General features: G+C 33.7%; 5 protein-coding genes across 5 annotated transcripts; 2 read left to right on the forward strand and 3 right to left on the reverse strand.

Annotated features, from left to right (window-relative positions):
* Positions 1-162: 162 nt before the first annotated feature.
* Positions 163-8,523, reverse strand: TEL1 (DNA-binding protein kinase TEL1; the record flags this gene model as incomplete). The annotated part of the gene is made up of 1 exon (XM_003670414.1): positions 163-8,523. One exon carries the CDS (start codon positions 8,521-8,523, stop codon positions 163-165), a length of 8,361 nt encoding a protein of 2,786 aa, XP_003670462.1.
* Positions 8,524-9,022: 499 nt separating this feature from the next.
* RPL23A (60S ribosomal protein uL14) lies at positions 9,023-9,978 on the reverse strand (the record flags this gene model as incomplete). The annotated part of the gene is made up of 2 exons (XM_003670415.1): positions 9,023-9,394; positions 9,937-9,978. The coding sequence occupies 2 exons, from the start codon at positions 9,976-9,978 to the stop codon at positions 9,023-9,025; spliced, it is 414 nt and encodes a 137-aa protein (XP_003670463.1).
* A 582-nt stretch (positions 9,979-10,560) lies between these two features.
* On the forward strand, positions 10,561-12,912 carry CDC27 (anaphase promoting complex subunit CDC27; the record flags this gene model as incomplete). The annotated part of the gene is made up of 1 exon (XM_003670416.1): positions 10,561-12,912. The coding sequence occupies one exon, from the start codon at positions 10,561-10,563 to the stop codon at positions 12,910-12,912; it is 2,352 nt and encodes a 783-aa protein (XP_003670464.1).
* A 265-nt stretch (positions 12,913-13,177) lies between these two features.
* BOI1 (Boi1p) lies at positions 13,178-16,096 on the reverse strand (the record flags this gene model as incomplete). The annotated part of the gene is made up of 1 exon (XM_003670417.1): positions 13,178-16,096. One exon carries the CDS (start codon positions 16,094-16,096, stop codon positions 13,178-13,180), a length of 2,919 nt encoding a protein of 972 aa, XP_003670465.1.
* A 792-nt stretch (positions 16,097-16,888) lies between these two features.
* NDAI0E04060 (uncharacterized protein) lies at positions 16,889-18,613 on the forward strand (the record flags this gene model as incomplete). The annotated part of the gene is made up of 1 exon (XM_003670418.1): positions 16,889-18,613. One exon carries the CDS (start codon positions 16,889-16,891, stop codon positions 18,611-18,613), a length of 1,725 nt encoding a protein of 574 aa, XP_003670466.1.
* Positions 18,614-18,677: the final 64 nt, after the last annotated feature.

Genomic DNA, 18,677 nt, shown 5'->3' on the forward strand with positions numbered 1-18,677 from the left:
TATTTAAAAGAAAATAAAACATTAAGGTTTTTTTGTTTTACTTTCGCTAATACTTTGCACAGAAACTTTTTTTTATAATCTTTCTATCGTACTATTATCTAAACCTACTTTTTATATAATTCTATTTATGCATATTCTAAAAGACAAAAAAAAATTAACCTCTTAATAGAATGGTGACCACCCCATATAAATAACTGCCAAATGTGCTGGGTCAGTGGCTTGCTGGATCAATTCTTGGACTGTTGCTTCGACACTTAATCCACTCCTTGTTAACTTGTCTTCAACACCTTTTAAAGCTCTTGTAGATTCCCCATTCTCACCGTCATGCAAACTTACTACACCTGACGTGGTAGGTTTATCGGCACCGTAATGTGCACTCTCTTGCTCTAACAAATTAATATGCTTTCGAACAGGTGACATTACCCATGAATAAAGAGGATCCCATTTTAATATGTTCAATACACACATAACCTTTTCTGAATCTTTTCTCAATACAGAATAAACTTTTTCACAACTTCTCCTAAATAGACCATCCACACCCGTTACACCTAAACCATCAACCATATCCCTAGTCAACCGAAAGGGGACTAACTCTGGTATAGGTAATAATCGACCTTGATCAAATGAAATCCCTAAATCAATATGAATAGGTTCACCTGTCGAACGATCTAACAAAATATTATTCAAATGCCTATCACCTAAACCAAGAATATGGCCAACAATGGAAGAGGCCGCAGCTCCCTTACTGTAACGTTGTTTACTTCTAAACCATGCAGAAGGTTCTAAAAATGAATTAAAAAAAAAGTTCCTTAATTGCGGTTTAATCTTTTCAGTTAGTTTCAAATATACCTTAATCCTTTCATCATTCGATTTATTTTGTACTGCTTTCATCTCTTTCCTTGCTTGCTCAAAACGAATTGGATCATCTTTATGCAAATTAGATAATACTTCATGTAAAGATATCGAATTCGGTACAAATTCGATAATACCTGCACGCGGACCCAAGGGAATAACTTTGTATGTGCGAATGCCAAGCTCCATTTTCCTTAGTCCCTTGTTTTGCCTTAGAATTTTATTTACTTGTTGGAATACTTGTTCCATAATTGAATCTTGTCGTAAATCATCATTACTTCCTTTCATTAATACTTTATGGACAGTACCGTCAGATACTGTGAATTTTATAATTTTCGGTAAAGATAAACCAGTGGTAGTAGAATGAACTGTTTCATCAATAGCTGTAATATAAGGTCGAGCTTTCCTTCCATCTTTAGAACATGTGATGGGAAAGTTACCAGTTGGCAGCGGTAGCATGGTGTCTCTCAATATGTTACACCAGTAATCTCCAATCTTCAAATTTGAAAGGTGTAGAGTCCTTGAATTTTGAGTCGTCTTATAATTTGCTAGTTCCACAGATTTAACACAAAATTCTTCAATGGGCATTACAAACTTTCTATAATACTTACCAGATTCATAAGCTTTTAAATCGTTTAAAATCGTTTCAACGGCAGTGATCCTGGATACTATACTTTGCTCTTGAGAATTCTTATCATAAAGTTTAATACTGATGACTGAGTACAGCGTATCATAGGGCAATTTATATAGCAACCTTTTCATAGTTAATTGTAAGACATTCTGGAATGGAGTTTGATTTGTACTCAGTTTGGACGATATTTGGTTTATCCAAGGCAAAAATTTCCAGCTAGGTATAGCTCCAATCTCCTTTTGTAATCGAATATTAATTTCATTTTCTTCATCATTCCCAAACCACAACGCACAAAACTTATCCATTGCAGTGTCGTCATGCTTATCACTGAAAGCCAGAGTGTTGATATAAAAATGAAGGGCCATCCATAAGAATGTGATTCGTTCATTGACAGCATTCATCATTAATTCCTTATCCCTAAGGACTTGAACATTTATTTTAAAATAGTGTCTTCTTGCATCTTTCCTCTCTTTGTCCGATAAACTTGCGTTTTTGTAGATCTTGTCTAACATTTGTAGGTGGGAAATTCCACTATTATATATACGAGTTTTCTCTGGAATTTCACCACTATCTTGGGATCGTTTTACTTGCTCATTCAAGAAATTTGCCAATGCCATGAATATATCAGCCCGTGCGCTATTTTCTTTCAAACTAACCGCCCATCTGTCGATATACCTTTTGTAAATTGTTGACGGAGTTTCCAATCTCATTTGTGAACTCCATGTTACTAAGTGAGAAATAATTTGGTCTTTAGAAATGGTGATTAATGATAGTAGTCCTACCGCACCTGCCTCAGCATCGTTTGTTGTTTCACCTGGCTGTAACAAATTTTGCATTATTTTTATAGGTGCATTAACCTCATTTGAAGACCACATAGCCTTGGCAGATATATACGAATTCAGAGTTTCAATAGCAATTTTTGCGTTTAAATCTGCCTTTTCACCTTGGTTCTTCATTTCTTCAGCAATGTTATTTAATAAGAATGAGTTTCTCAATGCATCTTGGGAAGCATTGTATGTTAAGGCTTGTTCGACAAAATTGGATAAGTGAATCGCTGAAATAACTTCCATTTGACCCGGTGGAATGATATTATTCTCTTTGCAAGTAGAGATTAGCGTAGGCAGAAGATACCGAGCGTTCAAATTCGTTTTATAATCTTCAAAATCAGTACTTGTCAACTTTCGATCGTCTATTGAATGGAGTGTCTTAAAAAAATAAAGAAGCTCTGATGGTAATGTTACCAGCTTCACAAATTTCTTAAAAAGTGAAACTTCAGCTACTGTCTCGTACCATTCCATTTGTGTCCTGAAGTGATTGCGCCATTCTATAACAGTAAGTAATGAATGTTCAAGACTTTTATTAGAAGCCGTAGGTTCATGTACGAGTTTCTTCAAACAATAATACAATCCTTTTTCCTTGGTATTCACTTGCTCTGGAAATGGTAGGTCCCAAGCACCTAATTGTAAGCTCCATTTATATTCTTCATTTGAAGTCTCATCACTGTTTTTCTCTGTCAAGCCATTTGCAACGAAGTAGATACCATTTGATCCTGACGAATTCATTATTGCATTCCGGTCTGCCGCAGAGATCTTTTTGTAATTAGAGTCAATTCGGGCACTATTGAATAAAAAGTTTTTCCATGTTCTTGGCTCCGTAGAATTAATATAGTCTATGCTTGCAGAAAGGCAATCAGGGACAGGCAATCCACTCAGTAAATTGAGGTCATCGATCTTTTCATAAATGTTACGTAGGATTAAGATATCCTTCTTTGGCGAATTAGCATACAACTCCTCATAAAGCATGTAACTAAACGAGGTCAGATCAGCTTTCAAAGCTACATCACAAAGCATGTGTAGATCTAAGGAGTTGTACAGATGAGTGAAGTAATCAATCGATAAACGACTTGCACATCGTATCAACCTCAAGATGTTAAATACGACTTTCACCTTCTTCTCTCCATCTTCAGTATCCAAAATCTGAGCACTTTTGGAAAGTATTTCTGTAGCCCATTCTCTAATGTCTTTCTGACCATCCCTCATTGGCAAATAAACAAGATAAGGCAGCAGGTTCTCACTGAATTTAATGTTTTCTTTGAATAACGGTTGAAATATTATTAGGAAAGGCTGAGTAAACGTGATATTGTTTAACAAGGCCATGGATAATTTAAGTAGCCAGGTTTCATAGTTGTCTGTTTTCGAAATTAAATGCTCAGTAAGATAGTCGTCAAATCCAGAACCTCGATTCTCAAGACGATATACCGATCTAAACGAATCAATACTAACCGGCAGGCCTCTGTCTTTATATTTTTCATAAAGATCTACACTTATAGCAGATCCTGTTGTAGATAACTCTGAATGACTACTAACTAAAAAAGAAAGAATGTATTCCGATAAGAATAGCATTTTACAAGATCCTTTTTCAGTAAGTTCTGAAAAGAGTCTGAAAAATTGCTCATATACAAGTGACAAAGGGTTCTTTTCTTGGAAAAACGCTGGTGAATAAATATCCTTTTTTAAAACGATTGATTTGAATGGAGCATAACCCCGTATATAGGATAATTCTAAGCAAAGGCTCATCCATAACTTGAAATTAGTAGACATATATTTCTCTGGGATTTGTTTAGTCAATAAATTCTGAATACATGATTCCGTGACGGTATAATCTTCCGGAAAATGATTTAGTGGAGTTGCGAAGCCGAATAACAGGGACAATAGAATAAGTACCTGCTCATCGACTTCGCTCTGGTCAAGGATTTCGACATGTTGATAGACTTCGTTCGATAAGGTAAGGCCTTGTAATACGTCCATACAGTACTTCCAAATTCTACCGAATGTGGAAGAATTCTTTACAAGAGATTCCAGCGTGATTAATAAGGAAGCATGTATGTCTCCATGACTTTGGTTAACATACATGAATAAGCTCGAAAACAATGTAGGAAAAACGTCATAAATATGGATATCTATTTTCGTAGCAAACAACAAAAGTGTTTCGATAATAGATGCAGTTTCATCATGCAGGCCCGATTCGATTAAATATGGTGATATATGTTTCATGATAACGAGTAGGGCCGAATCTGTTGGTAAGCAATTCTCATAGATAACGAAGATATACTTTAGTTCCCTGATATAGTGCAGTTTTCCAATATAGTTTTTCGAGCTTTCAAGGTCTGCCAGAATCCAAAAAAGAAGTACCCGTAAATGTTGTCTAGAGAAATCACGAAACCTGTGCTTCAAAAGCTTCGTCCCAGTAGTTAGTTCAATATGAAGTGGGTATTGGTATCTATAAGATGTAGCATTCTTTGGAAATAAAGTATATAGTAGTGACGACTTCGGAAATGTTTTTCTTAGTAAAGATTCCATGTCGGCGCTTGAACCAAGATCAATAAATTTCAGGATCCATCTAAATATGATAAGTTCATATTGTTTCATAATTTTATTAACACTTCTCCCCAGAAGATTATCAATCACATCAAAAATGACGGCTTTGACACCATTGGGTGCAAAAGAGAGTGGGATGGATAAATGAATACTTTGAGTCAACAACTGACTTTCGTTTGATTTTGTAATCTCAACCAACTTCGTAAGCAACACCGGTATGTTTAACCCTTGGGAAAAATAGATAGCACTTAATTCACAAGAATATCTACCGATAAATGGTATAAGATCATGGAATCCAAACAATTCTATATCCCAATCGATCTCTGATGCCATTTCTGCTCCTGACTTATTACACCAAAACAAAAATAAGTCAAACTTACAGCGTTCGAACAGAGCTTGCACATCTTTTAAGCCCATAGCTTTAGTTATTATTTGTAAAGCCCCTGAAATGTAGCATCTTGTGTGACTGAATTTTGAATAGGATAATAGGTCTTCAAGTGTATATATTAAAGTGGTATAAGACACTGTTCCGATTTTGCTCATAGCCAACGAATAGATGGCTGACATTTCTATGCTTTGCTGTGGTGTTTCGTAGACATTAGTTAGTTCAGATAATATAATACTAAGATTCTTGTAACCAACCAATTCCATATAGCTCGTTATTGCCGGAAGTTGTGTGATATTTATTGCTGGCCCTAATCTTTGTAGGCATGCTGTGAAAGTAGCAAATATTTTTTGTTTGCCACCTTTTATAGAACTATGAGTACTACTATTGAATTTAAGGATATTTAATAAAAGTATTGAGAGCCTGCCGGTTGGAAATCCGCCAGGAAAGGAATTTTCTTCAAAACGTGAAATAATCCAGTCCAGTATATCGTTACAGTCGGCATTTAATGGACTTTTATTATCTCCCAGCCATTGTAGTCTCAACGCATCCAAATAGTCACATAACATTTCCATTGATCCATTGTAAGTATTATATCTCCCACCTAACAATCGTTCTCCTATTAAATGTGTTAACGATTCAAAACATTCAGTGCCTATGGAAAGACCAGGAGATAATCTGGTCAGTAGTCCATTAATTGAAGGTAGGCATTGTATTAACATATAAGGAGGAAGATCAGCCATGAAATTGTAAATTATGTCTAAACATTTTGTCTGGTTAGTTAGTTTTTGAGTACTAATCAAAGCGTCGGCAGCCAATTTAATGTCTGCTTGATTGTAAGGGATAGTGTACGCATAAAGACGAATATCTTCATCTTTGAGCTTTTGCGATTTTTCAAATCCATCAAATTCAGAACTAATGGACTCCGGTAATAAATTATAGGCACTTGCCAACTTGCTCTTTTTGAATTCTGTTACTATCGCAATTATATCTAATTCTTCATATAGTAGATGGGCAACATTTGGATTATTGACCGATAAAATTGCCTCGAAAAACCTCGTATATGACTTGGTTTCGATGAATTTAATCGATGATACACTTAAGGCAACGGTACTTTTGAATGCCATTATAAACTCAGTAAAATTTGAGTCCCCTGACAGGTATGATACGATGCCTAAAGTAACATGTAGCCAGTTGAATCTTTGTAAAGAAGTTAGATTATCATTATTTTCAATTAAATCTAATATTCTGTAAAGAATTTCACTTACTTCTATGTTTTCATATGTACAGCCCTCTTGTGCTTGGGTTTTTGATAGACGTACGCATTTAAAGTTCTCGCTATCTTGGAGAAGAAACTGCCTTTGTTCTTGAAACAGATTCCAAAAATAGTAATTTTCTTGCCAGGAACATGACATCCAGCCATATTTCCTCCATTTATTATCTCCCTTGACGCCTTTGGTATCTCTACAACAGAACCATGCCATAAAAATTGAGAATTCGTTTTGGGTTATAATATCTATGTCTTTGATTTGATCCCAATTGGCGTATACCCATTTTAGAACTTTAGAAGCAGACGATTTCCCAGATCTCGAGTGGTAGTGTTTTCCGTACTTCTGTAAACATCTACCAAAAAAAAAAGATTCATTGCACATATATTTTGGACCATTGATTGTTGACAGTTCATAAATGTCATATATTAGATTTATTGTTTTCGTATCGGATATCTTCAAGTCATTATAATGAATAAGTCTTGCCAATAATACACATATGACTATGCTTGATTCTGGATTTTTTAACAATGGAAGTCCCACTTTAAGGATGGTGTTTAGGTCCGCCTCTGACAAAGTAAAATCTTTTTGTGAAACTAGGGGTATAAGGGATAAAGCAGAAAAGCCAATCAGTTCAGTTACAGCAAATTTAGAGAGTATGACCGTCAGTAACCTTTCGATTTGGTTTGCCGTAATACTAAAACTAGCTCCATACATAGCGCAAATTTGTAGACCAAATATCTGTAGATTTATCGGCTGCGTATTATCAAGGCAACGTTCTATAAAAGAAAAAATATCATCTGAATTCTTCAAGATGTATACGGTGTTATCTTCGCATTTCCTTCTCTTGAATAAGTTTACAGATTGATACGGTTTTTTTAATTCAAAATATGATGCTAAAAGTTTTGTAATTCCGTGTAGTCTCAACCAAGGAAGATGTTGTGCAGAGTCTTTCAATTGGAAGTCATGTGTTTCAAACCATGATATCCTCTCTTTATCTTGTTCTATGAAGGATTCGTCGAACATAAGAGAATCCAAGGTAAATGATTTCGAGGCAAAATTGGATATCCGGTGATTCAGATAATCTTCGAATCTTAATAAGGATGATTCTATGTCCAGCGGTTTCTGTCCTAACATTGTCGGCAGTTTGTTACAAGCCAACTCACTTGAGATTATATCAAAGAATGACATTTCAGTATTTATGGCATCATTCGAAATGTTCCCGATCGATATTATGTATCTCCATGTTGCATTAATCAAATCTAGAACTTCGTGAATTTTTATACAATGAGTTTTAACAATTAGTTTATTAATGCATAGGAAAATCAATCTTGTATTACCGTTTTCTTTAGTACATGCTTCGAGGTAAGACAATAATGCCCTATATATGTCCATACAATCTGTTTGTAAAGCCATACAATCCAATGAAAGAAGAATATCCAGGATGGAAAATAAGGACAATATAGTTCGATCTGTTAAGGATACACTAATATACTTTTCGATATAAGAGCATGTCTTCTCTATGAGGGAGCTCCAACGATGTGATGTAAATTTCAATTGGAAGAGGTCGCTTTGAATGAGAGCATAAGTTGCCATTGAAAGTTGAAATGCGATAGGTTTAATTATCTCAAAAGAACCTTCATCATTTATCATTAATTCTGGCAATATTGTTAATAATTGGTTCATTGTCTTCACTTTAAATCGTTGGCATGTTTTCTCTATAAACAGTCGTACAACGTATGAAATGTTTGTAATCTTTGTCTCAGATAATGATATCTTGCTTGCATTTGATTCATTGACATCTGAAACATAACGACAGTATTTTCTATGTTCTAAATCAAGTAACTCAATGAGGGTATGTGATGTGGATGCTAGCAATGGGGTAGGTATATCCTGGGGTCTTTGTTTTAAAATAGATACCAGTTCATCTATTGCCGCAGTACGTTCTTTAACTTTGGTTGATGACAATGAATTCAATATATTATTGATATCTGAGGATGTTCTATTCATTTTTCTGTTTAATTAGAAGATTTATTAGTTTTCAGTTATTATAATCATATATGGCACATTGCAGGATTTTTTTAAAATATGTGGTTAAAAGAACAAGCGATGAATTTGTCTCTAGTAATGTAACTTTAACTTAGACTAATATTGAAATTCAAAGACTTCTTCCAGATCGAAAACCCAGCTATAAAGTTGTTTGTTTTCGTTATCTGTACCTGTGCCAAGTAGTTGTGATTCTCGATTTGTGAATTGTTCCCATTGAATGCACGTACGTACTCAATGGACTGTGTAGCTAAGGAAACTAAGGCAAAAACACAAGTTTAGCTTAAAGTCATATATAATCTAATTATATAAAGTATGCTTCTATGATATCTAGATAGACAATTCTCTCTGCTATTCGTTTGAATGAACGGTATGATGATATTAAGATGATATTTTATTTAAAAATGAGTTAAGGATTTTGTAAAAGTTATTAATAATAATTTTTTGTAGCAGTACTACTATCTTACACAACAACACCGGAGTTAGAAGCAACTCTTGGCCATAAATCGGCACATTCTTTACCGACTGGACCAGTAATGGCGGAACCCTTCATTTCACCCTTTGGATTAGCAATGACACCGGCATTATCTTCGAAATATAAGTAAACACCATCCTTTCTTCTCCAAGATTTAGATTGACGGACAACAATAGCTGGCATAACCTTCTTTCTTAATTCTGGTTTACCTTTCTTAACAGTGGCCATAACCATATCACCTAAAGAGGCAGCGGGTAATCTACTTAATCTAGAACCAGAACCTTTGACAGCGATGATGTACAAGTTTCTGGCACCTGTGTTATCGGCACAGTTCATGATGGCACCAGTTGGTAAACCTAACTACATTGAAAGTTCCATAATAAATTTATTGAAAAACAATAAATGAAAAATAGGATATTTGTTAGTAAAGATATTATTATGCGATCTCCTCCGATTTTTAAAGTAGAAAGTTTTGTTAGTTTCCATCCCTAACGATTTTCATGCAAGTGTAGATGTTTTAATTCATATAGTGATGTATGAACAATCTCGTTCTAAGGCCTATTTATGTTTTGTCCAACGTACGCACCTCAGTGTGTATTAATAATATATACTTATCCTTCATTGTAGGTAAATGGAATTAGTGCTTGTTTGACTGGTAGTTTCTTAATTCTTCAACATTGCCTCATAAAAAGTGGACGGGGACAGTCATCTATCGATTTTTGTTTATTATTTTATTTATCGTTCATTTTAATTCATATTTGTTTAAACTCGCTCATTCCGTCATACGTTCTCTGCCTTATGGGATAGCTCGAATCTTAACCATATTACCAAACCTGAATAGGGATGAATCCTTTCTACTTTGTTTATTAATTCTTGGTTGCTTTTTGTGGGAATTTACATACAGAGATTCTGAATTTTGTACCTTGAGCACCGTTACCAGACATTTTTGCTGTATTTGTTGTGTGGTTTTGCTTTATTCTTTGAGATATGCTACTGTTACTAGTACAAAATTTCAATGAATTTTCAATAATATTAGATACTAATTAAGCTCACATTGAACTTTCCATTAGTAGTATTTTCCACATTTTCCCGTAAACGTGCACCAAGGTCCAACAACGCGACAATTTTTTAGATTGGGAAGACGCACTTATTTTTTTGAAACTAAACAAGCTCAGTGTGGTGTAAGGAACATATAATGGTGGTACGGGTGTTGGGAATGTAAAGTCACATATATTTAGGGCTGTGGTTTTTTTCTCGTTTGGGGGTTCTTTTTCCCAATTTATTTAGGGTTCTTTTTCTTAGGGTGGAGTAGGGTACAAAGTACAACTGTCTTGTATTTATTGTGTTTACAATTCAAGTTTCTGCGTATTATATAATTCCAGAATAATCATATAAGCTACTGACTATTTGGCAAAAAGAACTTGTTAGAACACGAAGAAGAACAGTTGCTTGACATAACTGGATCAACTAAATATCTCCTTCAATCTAAATCAATTGCCCCTGACGTTATTTCGAGCTTCCTCTAAATGCTGTTTCAACCAGAACTCGGAGCTGTACCACGACCAAATATTTCAAGCACTAATGATCCCACGGTTAATACAGACGAAACTGGGCCCTCATCAACGTGGAAGAAACCGTCAGTTTCATTCCTAAATGGTGATACATTTATCCCGTCGTCTGCAGTTTTGTTTTTATCTGAAACATCCATGTTAAAGTTAGAAGAAGTTATTGAACACGCTATTGAACAGTTAAACTATGATACAGCTGAATTTTATGCAGAATTATTGTTCGCTCAATGTTCAAATTTGGAAAACTCGAATATTCATAAGATTAAATCCATATATCTTTATACGTTGGCTCTTTTCCTTAATCAGAATTATCATACAAGTATGCATGTCTCAAAAGATTATAAGCATTCAGATATCGGTATTGCGTATCTATATGGGAAATGTGCTTTAAAGCTTTCTCGAAAGATTAAGGAAGCCATTGATTCTCTAGTAAGATTAAAAGGGGTCTTTAATGGTAATAGCAACGCGGAAAATGTACAATTATTTCCATTGATCCATTTCCCGAATGTAGCAACTATAGATTGCCTAATAGCAAAATTGTATTCTAAACTAGATAGGAAGCATGAAAGCTCACTTTTCCATTCAGGTGCATTGAATCAAGATCCATACCTATGGGAATCATACACTGAATTATGTAAGATGAAAGTATCCATTGATATCAAAGCATTATTCATGGGAACAAGCCAAAAGAGTTCAAATTTGAGACCGAAAAAATCAAATCGAATAGTTAAATCTACAGTATCATCGTCGTCCTCGACATCGTCACTTTCTTTGTCATTATTACATAAAGGATCCAATAATATTCCCACTGTAGAAGTAACGCCATTTAACATATCGGCACCTTGGTATAATGAAGTTCCCGAATCATCCATCAACAATCTGAACAGAAACTTGAATATATCAAGAATATCACCAGCAAGACATGGAAAGGTAAACGATCCAAAGAATATCGCCGATGGATGGCCAACGATATCGAGGAACGCTAATAATCTCAATAATAATAACAATAATATCAATAATGAGAGTTCGCCGGGAACTCAGAGAGGATCTAGTATTTTTTCTGCAAAACAACCTACTTCACCTTCCGTTAAACAACCTACTATAAGTTCCCTTGCTAAAATAAATTCCAATAGAAACAGACTTTTGACAACACCACCATCCAAGTTGAATTCTAACCATGATCAAAGGGCAAGATATAAGACACTAAAAAACATCAGTTATAATACAAGCTCAAATAATGCCAATATGAGCTCTACCATCAGAAAAAAATTACTTCTTGAATCAGATAATCCGAACGGTAATATGTTTGACGCACAAAATGATGAACCATTAAATAATCTACTTTATTCCTTTGCACTTATATTGAAGACATCATCACAATATAACTCTTACAAAGCCATTAGATTAATTAATTCTTTATTACCCACTCATATACGGGATGAAATGCCATGGTGTCAATCACAATTAGGTATGTTACATTTCGAAATTGTCAATTATGAGATGTCATTGAAATATTTTGAAAAATTAAGGAAATTACAACCGACTAGATTAAAAGATTTAGAAACTTACTCTACGTTATTATGGCATTTACATGATAAGATAAAACTAACTGTTCTATCAAATGAATTATTAAAGGAATTTAAAAATGAACCTCAAACTTGGTGTTGTTTGGGTAATCTTTTCTCATTACAAAAAGATCATAAAGAAGCTATAAAGGCTTTTGAAAAAGTTACAAAACTAGATCCTACGTTCACATATGGTTACACTTTGCAAGCACATGAATATTTATCAGATGATTCATTTGATTTGGCAAAGAATTATTTCAGGAAAGCAGTATCTACTGACTCACAACATTATAATGCATATTATGGTATCGGTATGTGTTCTATGAAATTAGGTGAATTTGAACATGCTTTACTTTATTTTGAAAAGGCAAGATCAATTAATCCAAGTAACGTAATTTTGATTTGTTGTTGTGGTGTGGCGTTTGAAAAGTTATCATATCCAGAGAAAGCTTTGTCTTATTATGAATTAGCTTGTCAGGTACAACCATCTTCATCTTTGGCTAAATTTAAAAGAGCTCATCTTTTATATTCGATGGCTAATTATCCATTGGCATTGGAATGTTTTGAAGAGTTGACAAAATTGGCACCCGAAGAGGCAACTGTACATTTCATTTTGGGTCAATTATATAATATAATGGGTAGGAAAAAAGATGCTGTTAAAGAATATACTATTGCGATGAATTTGGATCCAAAGGGAAATCAAGTGATTTTGGAAGCATTAGAAAAATGTCATGAACAGGAATAGACAAAATACTATGTGTATGTTAACATTATATGTAATAGCATATGTAAATCGGTTTTTAGACACTCAAAATAAGGAAAGGAGAAAAAGAAATTTTGGTATCATTTTAGATAAAAACTGTAATTGTAACCAAAGTCACATAATTAATTAATTAATTATTATTATATGTACGTATTCTTAAAAAAATTAAATCGTCAAGCGGAGTATTAATGACAAAATTATATCACAAAGTAACAGGTTTAGAATATTCACTAATCATCATTATTTATTATATTATTCGAGATTGTTCGGTAGCTATTAATTCTTTCGGAGTAGGAGGGGAATCCCATGACATATTATCTTCATCTTCTTCATTTAATTCTCTATTCCTTTCGCATTCCAAAGTAATTTCTCTAGCTTCTTTCAACATTCTTTTTGCTTCATTTAATGAAACAGTCGGTATAGAAACAGAAGTGATTACAGGGACATCTGTATCGATATCTATAGTTGCCTTAATCAAAGCAGCAAGCCAGGATCTCATATCATCTTTGGAATTTACAGCAAAGTAATGAATTCTTGGTTGTGTAAACGTCAATCCTTTTTTGGAGCCTGGTTGCGGTGGAATCAATTTGAAACAATATTTCCCACTAGGTTTCAATAAAGATATGGATTCATTATTTAAGGGTATTACTTGATGAGACGTTATATCAATAAGACCACGTTCCATTGTATCATTATAATCATAAAAATAGGAAAGTCTTGTGCCGTGTAATGTGAAGAATCTTTTTTTCCATATGGCTAATTTATTACTACTTTTCTTATACATCCATCCAGAACAATTGGAAGTTATTATGGAATCTTCTACTTTTATTGTACGACGACCTTCTTGGAATGCTGAAGTTTGTTGTTTACCTTTCAGTTTCGAATTATTATGGTTTGATTTATTTATCCTATTAGTGGCATCACTTGTTGAACGAAGATGATTTGGGGACGTTAAAGTGGTAGAAGAATCTTTTGATGGAGATGGTAAGATATTATTTGAACTTAAAGATCTGACGTTTTTATTGCTTGGCTGTTGCCTTTGTTTTGTTGGTGAAGTAATCAAAGAACTATTCCTTTGATGTAATGGGGTCGGAGTTCTTAATGAATTGAGATTGTTACTATTTTGACGAGCTGATGTTACTGTAGTTGAAGATGATGTCTTTCGTTCATCAACGTTGACTGTTTTATCATGGTCAAACGAAGTGAAAAATGATAACAAAGAAGAATTCCTTTTGTGTTGTGGTTGTTGCCTTCTTTCGTTATTATTTCGATCTTTAGGGGTCGTTGAAGAAGAAGATATGTTTCTCGAGTAAGATACTTCTAAATTGGAAATTGATCTTGTATGGTGAGGACGACGATTATCATTACTACTACTATTGTTGTTGTTGGTATATTGTAGATTTGTTACGTTTGAATAAGGTGATTTTGGAAATGAATATGAATTAGTGGCTGCTGCGGTTGAAGTAGATCTAGAATGATGACTATGATGATGACGAGTTCTTGTATTTGAGCTTGAACTTTGGCGAAGATAATATGGCTGATGACTATAATGAATCGGAGAAGATGTATAAATTGTAGACGCTGGCCTTTGTGGTAGTTCAATTTCGTTATTCTCAAAAGTTGTAGTAGTTTTTATGTTCATTGGGCCTGGGGACAAAGTTGATATTCTATTAAACAATTCAATGAAGGATCCACCTGATTGATTCTTTTTATGACCAGTATAAACTACTGAGTTTCTTTTCAAAGATGAAGATGTGACTGTTGAGGAAGTTTTCCTATGATGTTTATTTGTACTTGTATTTGTGTTCGTGTTTGAGTTAGGAATAGTGCCCTTGCTATTTATAACAGCAGAATCAGAAATTGGAGTAATTTCGGTTAATATGGAGGTTGCAGTCATATCTACTGTATTTGATGATGATAAAGTCGAATTTGTACAAAGATTTTTATTGCTAATCATATTATTGTTATCGTTTAATTCGATTGATTGTGGGAAGATGAAATCAGTGTTATTATTTGCTAAGGGTAATGATGACGAATAAAGATCAATTGAGCTATGTCTAAATTTATTGGAGTTGTTATTTTTTGGAGATTGTTTCAATTGAATTGGACTTGGATAGGATGGTGGCTTGGGGGCTTTACCAGGAGATTCAAATGCACCTTCAGCTACGAAATTTTTCGATATCATTGGTAGTGAATCATAACTGTACGTATCAAGGATGCCTGATTTCTTTCTATCAATTCCTTTAATAAAGTTATTATTATCACTTTGTAATCTTCTTGGTGATCTTGAATATGGTGAAGAGGAGGTTGTGATTATGTCATTACTTGAGATTTTTTCCTTGTATGTTGTTGTTTTCTTATTTCCGATGACGATAATGGTGAAGCTGAGGTTAATTGGTTTTTTGTCGAAAGTGGTGGAAGTAATTGTGAATTTGGTTATTTTCATCTTACAGTATGTGTTTTGATAAAAATTCTTAATGTATTGAATTTCCTTAAATATTTCGAATCTTGAACCAAATGAATTGATATCTAATTCCTTTAAATGATTTAATTCTAATTGTAGTAAGATTTTACCTGATATTTTATGCTTTCCGAAATTTTGGATTAATTTTGGATCGAAACCTAATTTTAAGAAATATTCCATTACATGATGTGGAGACCAATTCAATACATTCATAAGATCCATATCTACATTGTTATGAGTACTCCTATTAATTAAAGTTGTGTTCTCGTTTAAAGATGGGGCCGAATGATTTGAGAATTGAGCATCGTTCATTGAATACCTTCCATTATTATTGAAGATAATATTCAAGCCTGGAGTATTTGCATTTGTGTTAATAGTGGTTGTAAAGTCATTGTTATTACTGATATCTAGGAATGAATCCATTTGTAACTCTCTCAATGCCTTATCTATATCGTTCATAGTATTATCAATAGTATTATTTGCATTCTCATGAACATTTCGTTGATTGTTAGCAATATAAGGTTTTGTAAATTGAACAGGAAACAAACCTTTCTCTTTTGTTTTCAAATTCTCACCTAGGTACCATCCATCATTATATTTCCCATCATCCGTGATTACTTTAATTTTATCGCCAATTTTCAAATCCAATTCATCTTCCATTTGTTTCAGATACTTATTTTGCACTAAAAGTATCTGGGACATTGTTTCTTCCCTTTTTAGCGTTTTATAGAATGCTATTTGATATAAGCACGCTTCCTTTGTGTTCAACTGTTGTTTGCCGTTTATTTTTAGCAACCCAGGTCCTGTAGTGGGGAGGGGATTATACGACGGACAGTGAAGAATGTATAGCAATAAAAAATGGAAGAGAGATGATACTCAAGTACGAATTGACCAGATTAAGTATTGTTTTATTATTACAATGTGTTCTGAATGGAAGCCATATGTGTCTATGTAATGTAAATTTACTTGTTAGACGCCGTTTAGACACACTTTCAAAGCTTAAAAATAAGGTGTTTCGAGAAGAGTAAAATATCTATCATTATCAAAAAGTCAATTAAACTTCCAAATTCGCCTTTTCGCGTATAGAAATTATTTGCACGTGAAAGGAGGAATAGAAAATAAAATATGGAAGTGCAGGTATTTCATCCGTAGATATTCTACGGATGGCTGTAGGCCCTATATTCAAAAAACTAATTTTGTAAAAGTATGCCCTACTTTTACCTTAGGGCATATATCTTCCCCCCAGTGATTTACCCGTAACTGTACCGGTGGATCGTTTCCCCTTATCTACAATGAAAGAAAGTTATAGACTACATACGCGACTTAGAAAGAGATATCTTCTTGCAATAGTATGCGAAAGAAGATCTCAGAACTCATTGAAAAATGTTAATCAGTAATCCATTAGTAGTGGAAAGAAAACCTATCCAGCATATGAGATTGCTATAAAGATAAACCCAATATCTTAATATATTAAACAATATACCAAGTACGAATATGGCAGCTTTCAGTAATAAGAACAAAGAAAGAAGACCTAAATTTTTACTTTTCCTAAAAATTAATGAATTAGTTAATATCCCACAATCATCTGGTTATTGTTATGTTAAATGGCATTTAAAAGATGGTACAGGTATCTCACCTCATCCAAAGATATCTTCCACCACCAACGATAGTATTAATATTTCCAAAAGGGACAGTAACGCCACGATACCGAATGGAGTTTCATCATCTTCATCTGGTTCAGCAAATAAAACGACGAACGATATTGATAAGATTGCAATGAATCAAAGTCATGGCACCACGCCGAAAGTATTAGTGAAACATCATAAGGTTCAATGGAATTTTGCATTAAGTAAACCATTACAAATTAAATTACAAGTAGATAAATCAAGAAATTTACAAAATAAATATATGAAATTTGATGTATTTTTCGAATTCTTAGATTCCAACTCGTCATCTTATTGTACATCTCCTATTAAATGTCGTACCAGTACAGACACTAATAAGGGTACAGGTGACGATGAGGAAGATATGAAAAAGATTAAAAGGAAAACAAGTATATCATCTATGAAATCTACGGGATCAAATTCTTATTCTCAAAAGATATCAGGAAAGATCCTATTAGGATCCATAACTATTGATATAACTGAATATGTCAAACCAAATGAAATGGCGTTTACAAATAGATTTCTCTTACAAGATTCTAAGATAAATTCTATAATTAATGTATCATTACAATTGAAAATCTTTAGAGGTTCCTATAATGATTTTAATTGTAATAAATTTTTCACTAATGGGCAACTCTCAAATAATGCTCAAAATTATACGTCGCAAGGTGATACACTACAAAGTGACCGTGGTGGTGGTGGTGGTAGTGGTGGTATAACTGATATCCTAGAGACAAATTCCAACCAATCTTCTTCAAATATTGGGAATACAAACACTGAGTCATCTACATCGTTCAACATGAGTAATGGGCGATTTACTAATAATACTAATAATAGTAGTAGAAGCACAGGAGCATATACATCTTCAGCGACTACTACATCTTCATCATTTGATAATAATAAATATATCAAGTCCACTATATCAAACTCTATGAAACCATTGATTGAAAAATTATATGAAAAGACGTTCCAATTATCATGGGACCCTCGGCCTAATGAATTTACACCGAAGGAATGTATTAATGATATTTTGAATGGTGGGAATGGATGGGCTAAGAATGAGAAGGGGATTAATTTGATTGATTTACAAACTTTACAATTGAATGAGATGGAATTGGAAGATCCATCATCTTTGAATCATGGCGCGGGTGCGGGTGGGCATGAGGAAGAAGGGAGTAATTATTTCTCAAAAATGAGTAAAAAGGAGTTTTTAGAGAGGAAAAGGAGACAACTTGAAAGACAAAATAGTAAAAACAAGAGTAATGCTATGATTAATAATCATAGCAACAGCAATAATGGTAGTAATTGGACTCATTTATCCCCTTCACAAAGGGAAAAATTAAGAGGAAATGATAATAGTAATAATAATCAAGCAGACAGTAATGTAACTAAGCATAGAAGTATGCTCTTGAATAAAAATAGAAATGGATCATATGAAGATGTGGAGAGGGATGATGATAATGAAGATAGTGTATCTAGTAATGAAATACGGTTTGACGAGAATGATATTGTAAGAGATGTTAAGAATTGGTCTGTAAACCAGATACGGTCGTGAGTACGTATATACGTACTATATACCATATACTAATAGTAGTAGTATGTATTATAATACACGCTCT

This window comes from Naumovozyma dairenensis, chromosome 5, assembly GCF_000227115.2.
Source record: "Naumovozyma dairenensis CBS 421 chromosome 5, complete genome".
Classification (NCBI taxonomy): domain Eukaryota; kingdom Fungi; phylum Ascomycota; class Saccharomycetes; order Saccharomycetales; family Saccharomycetaceae; genus Naumovozyma; species Naumovozyma dairenensis.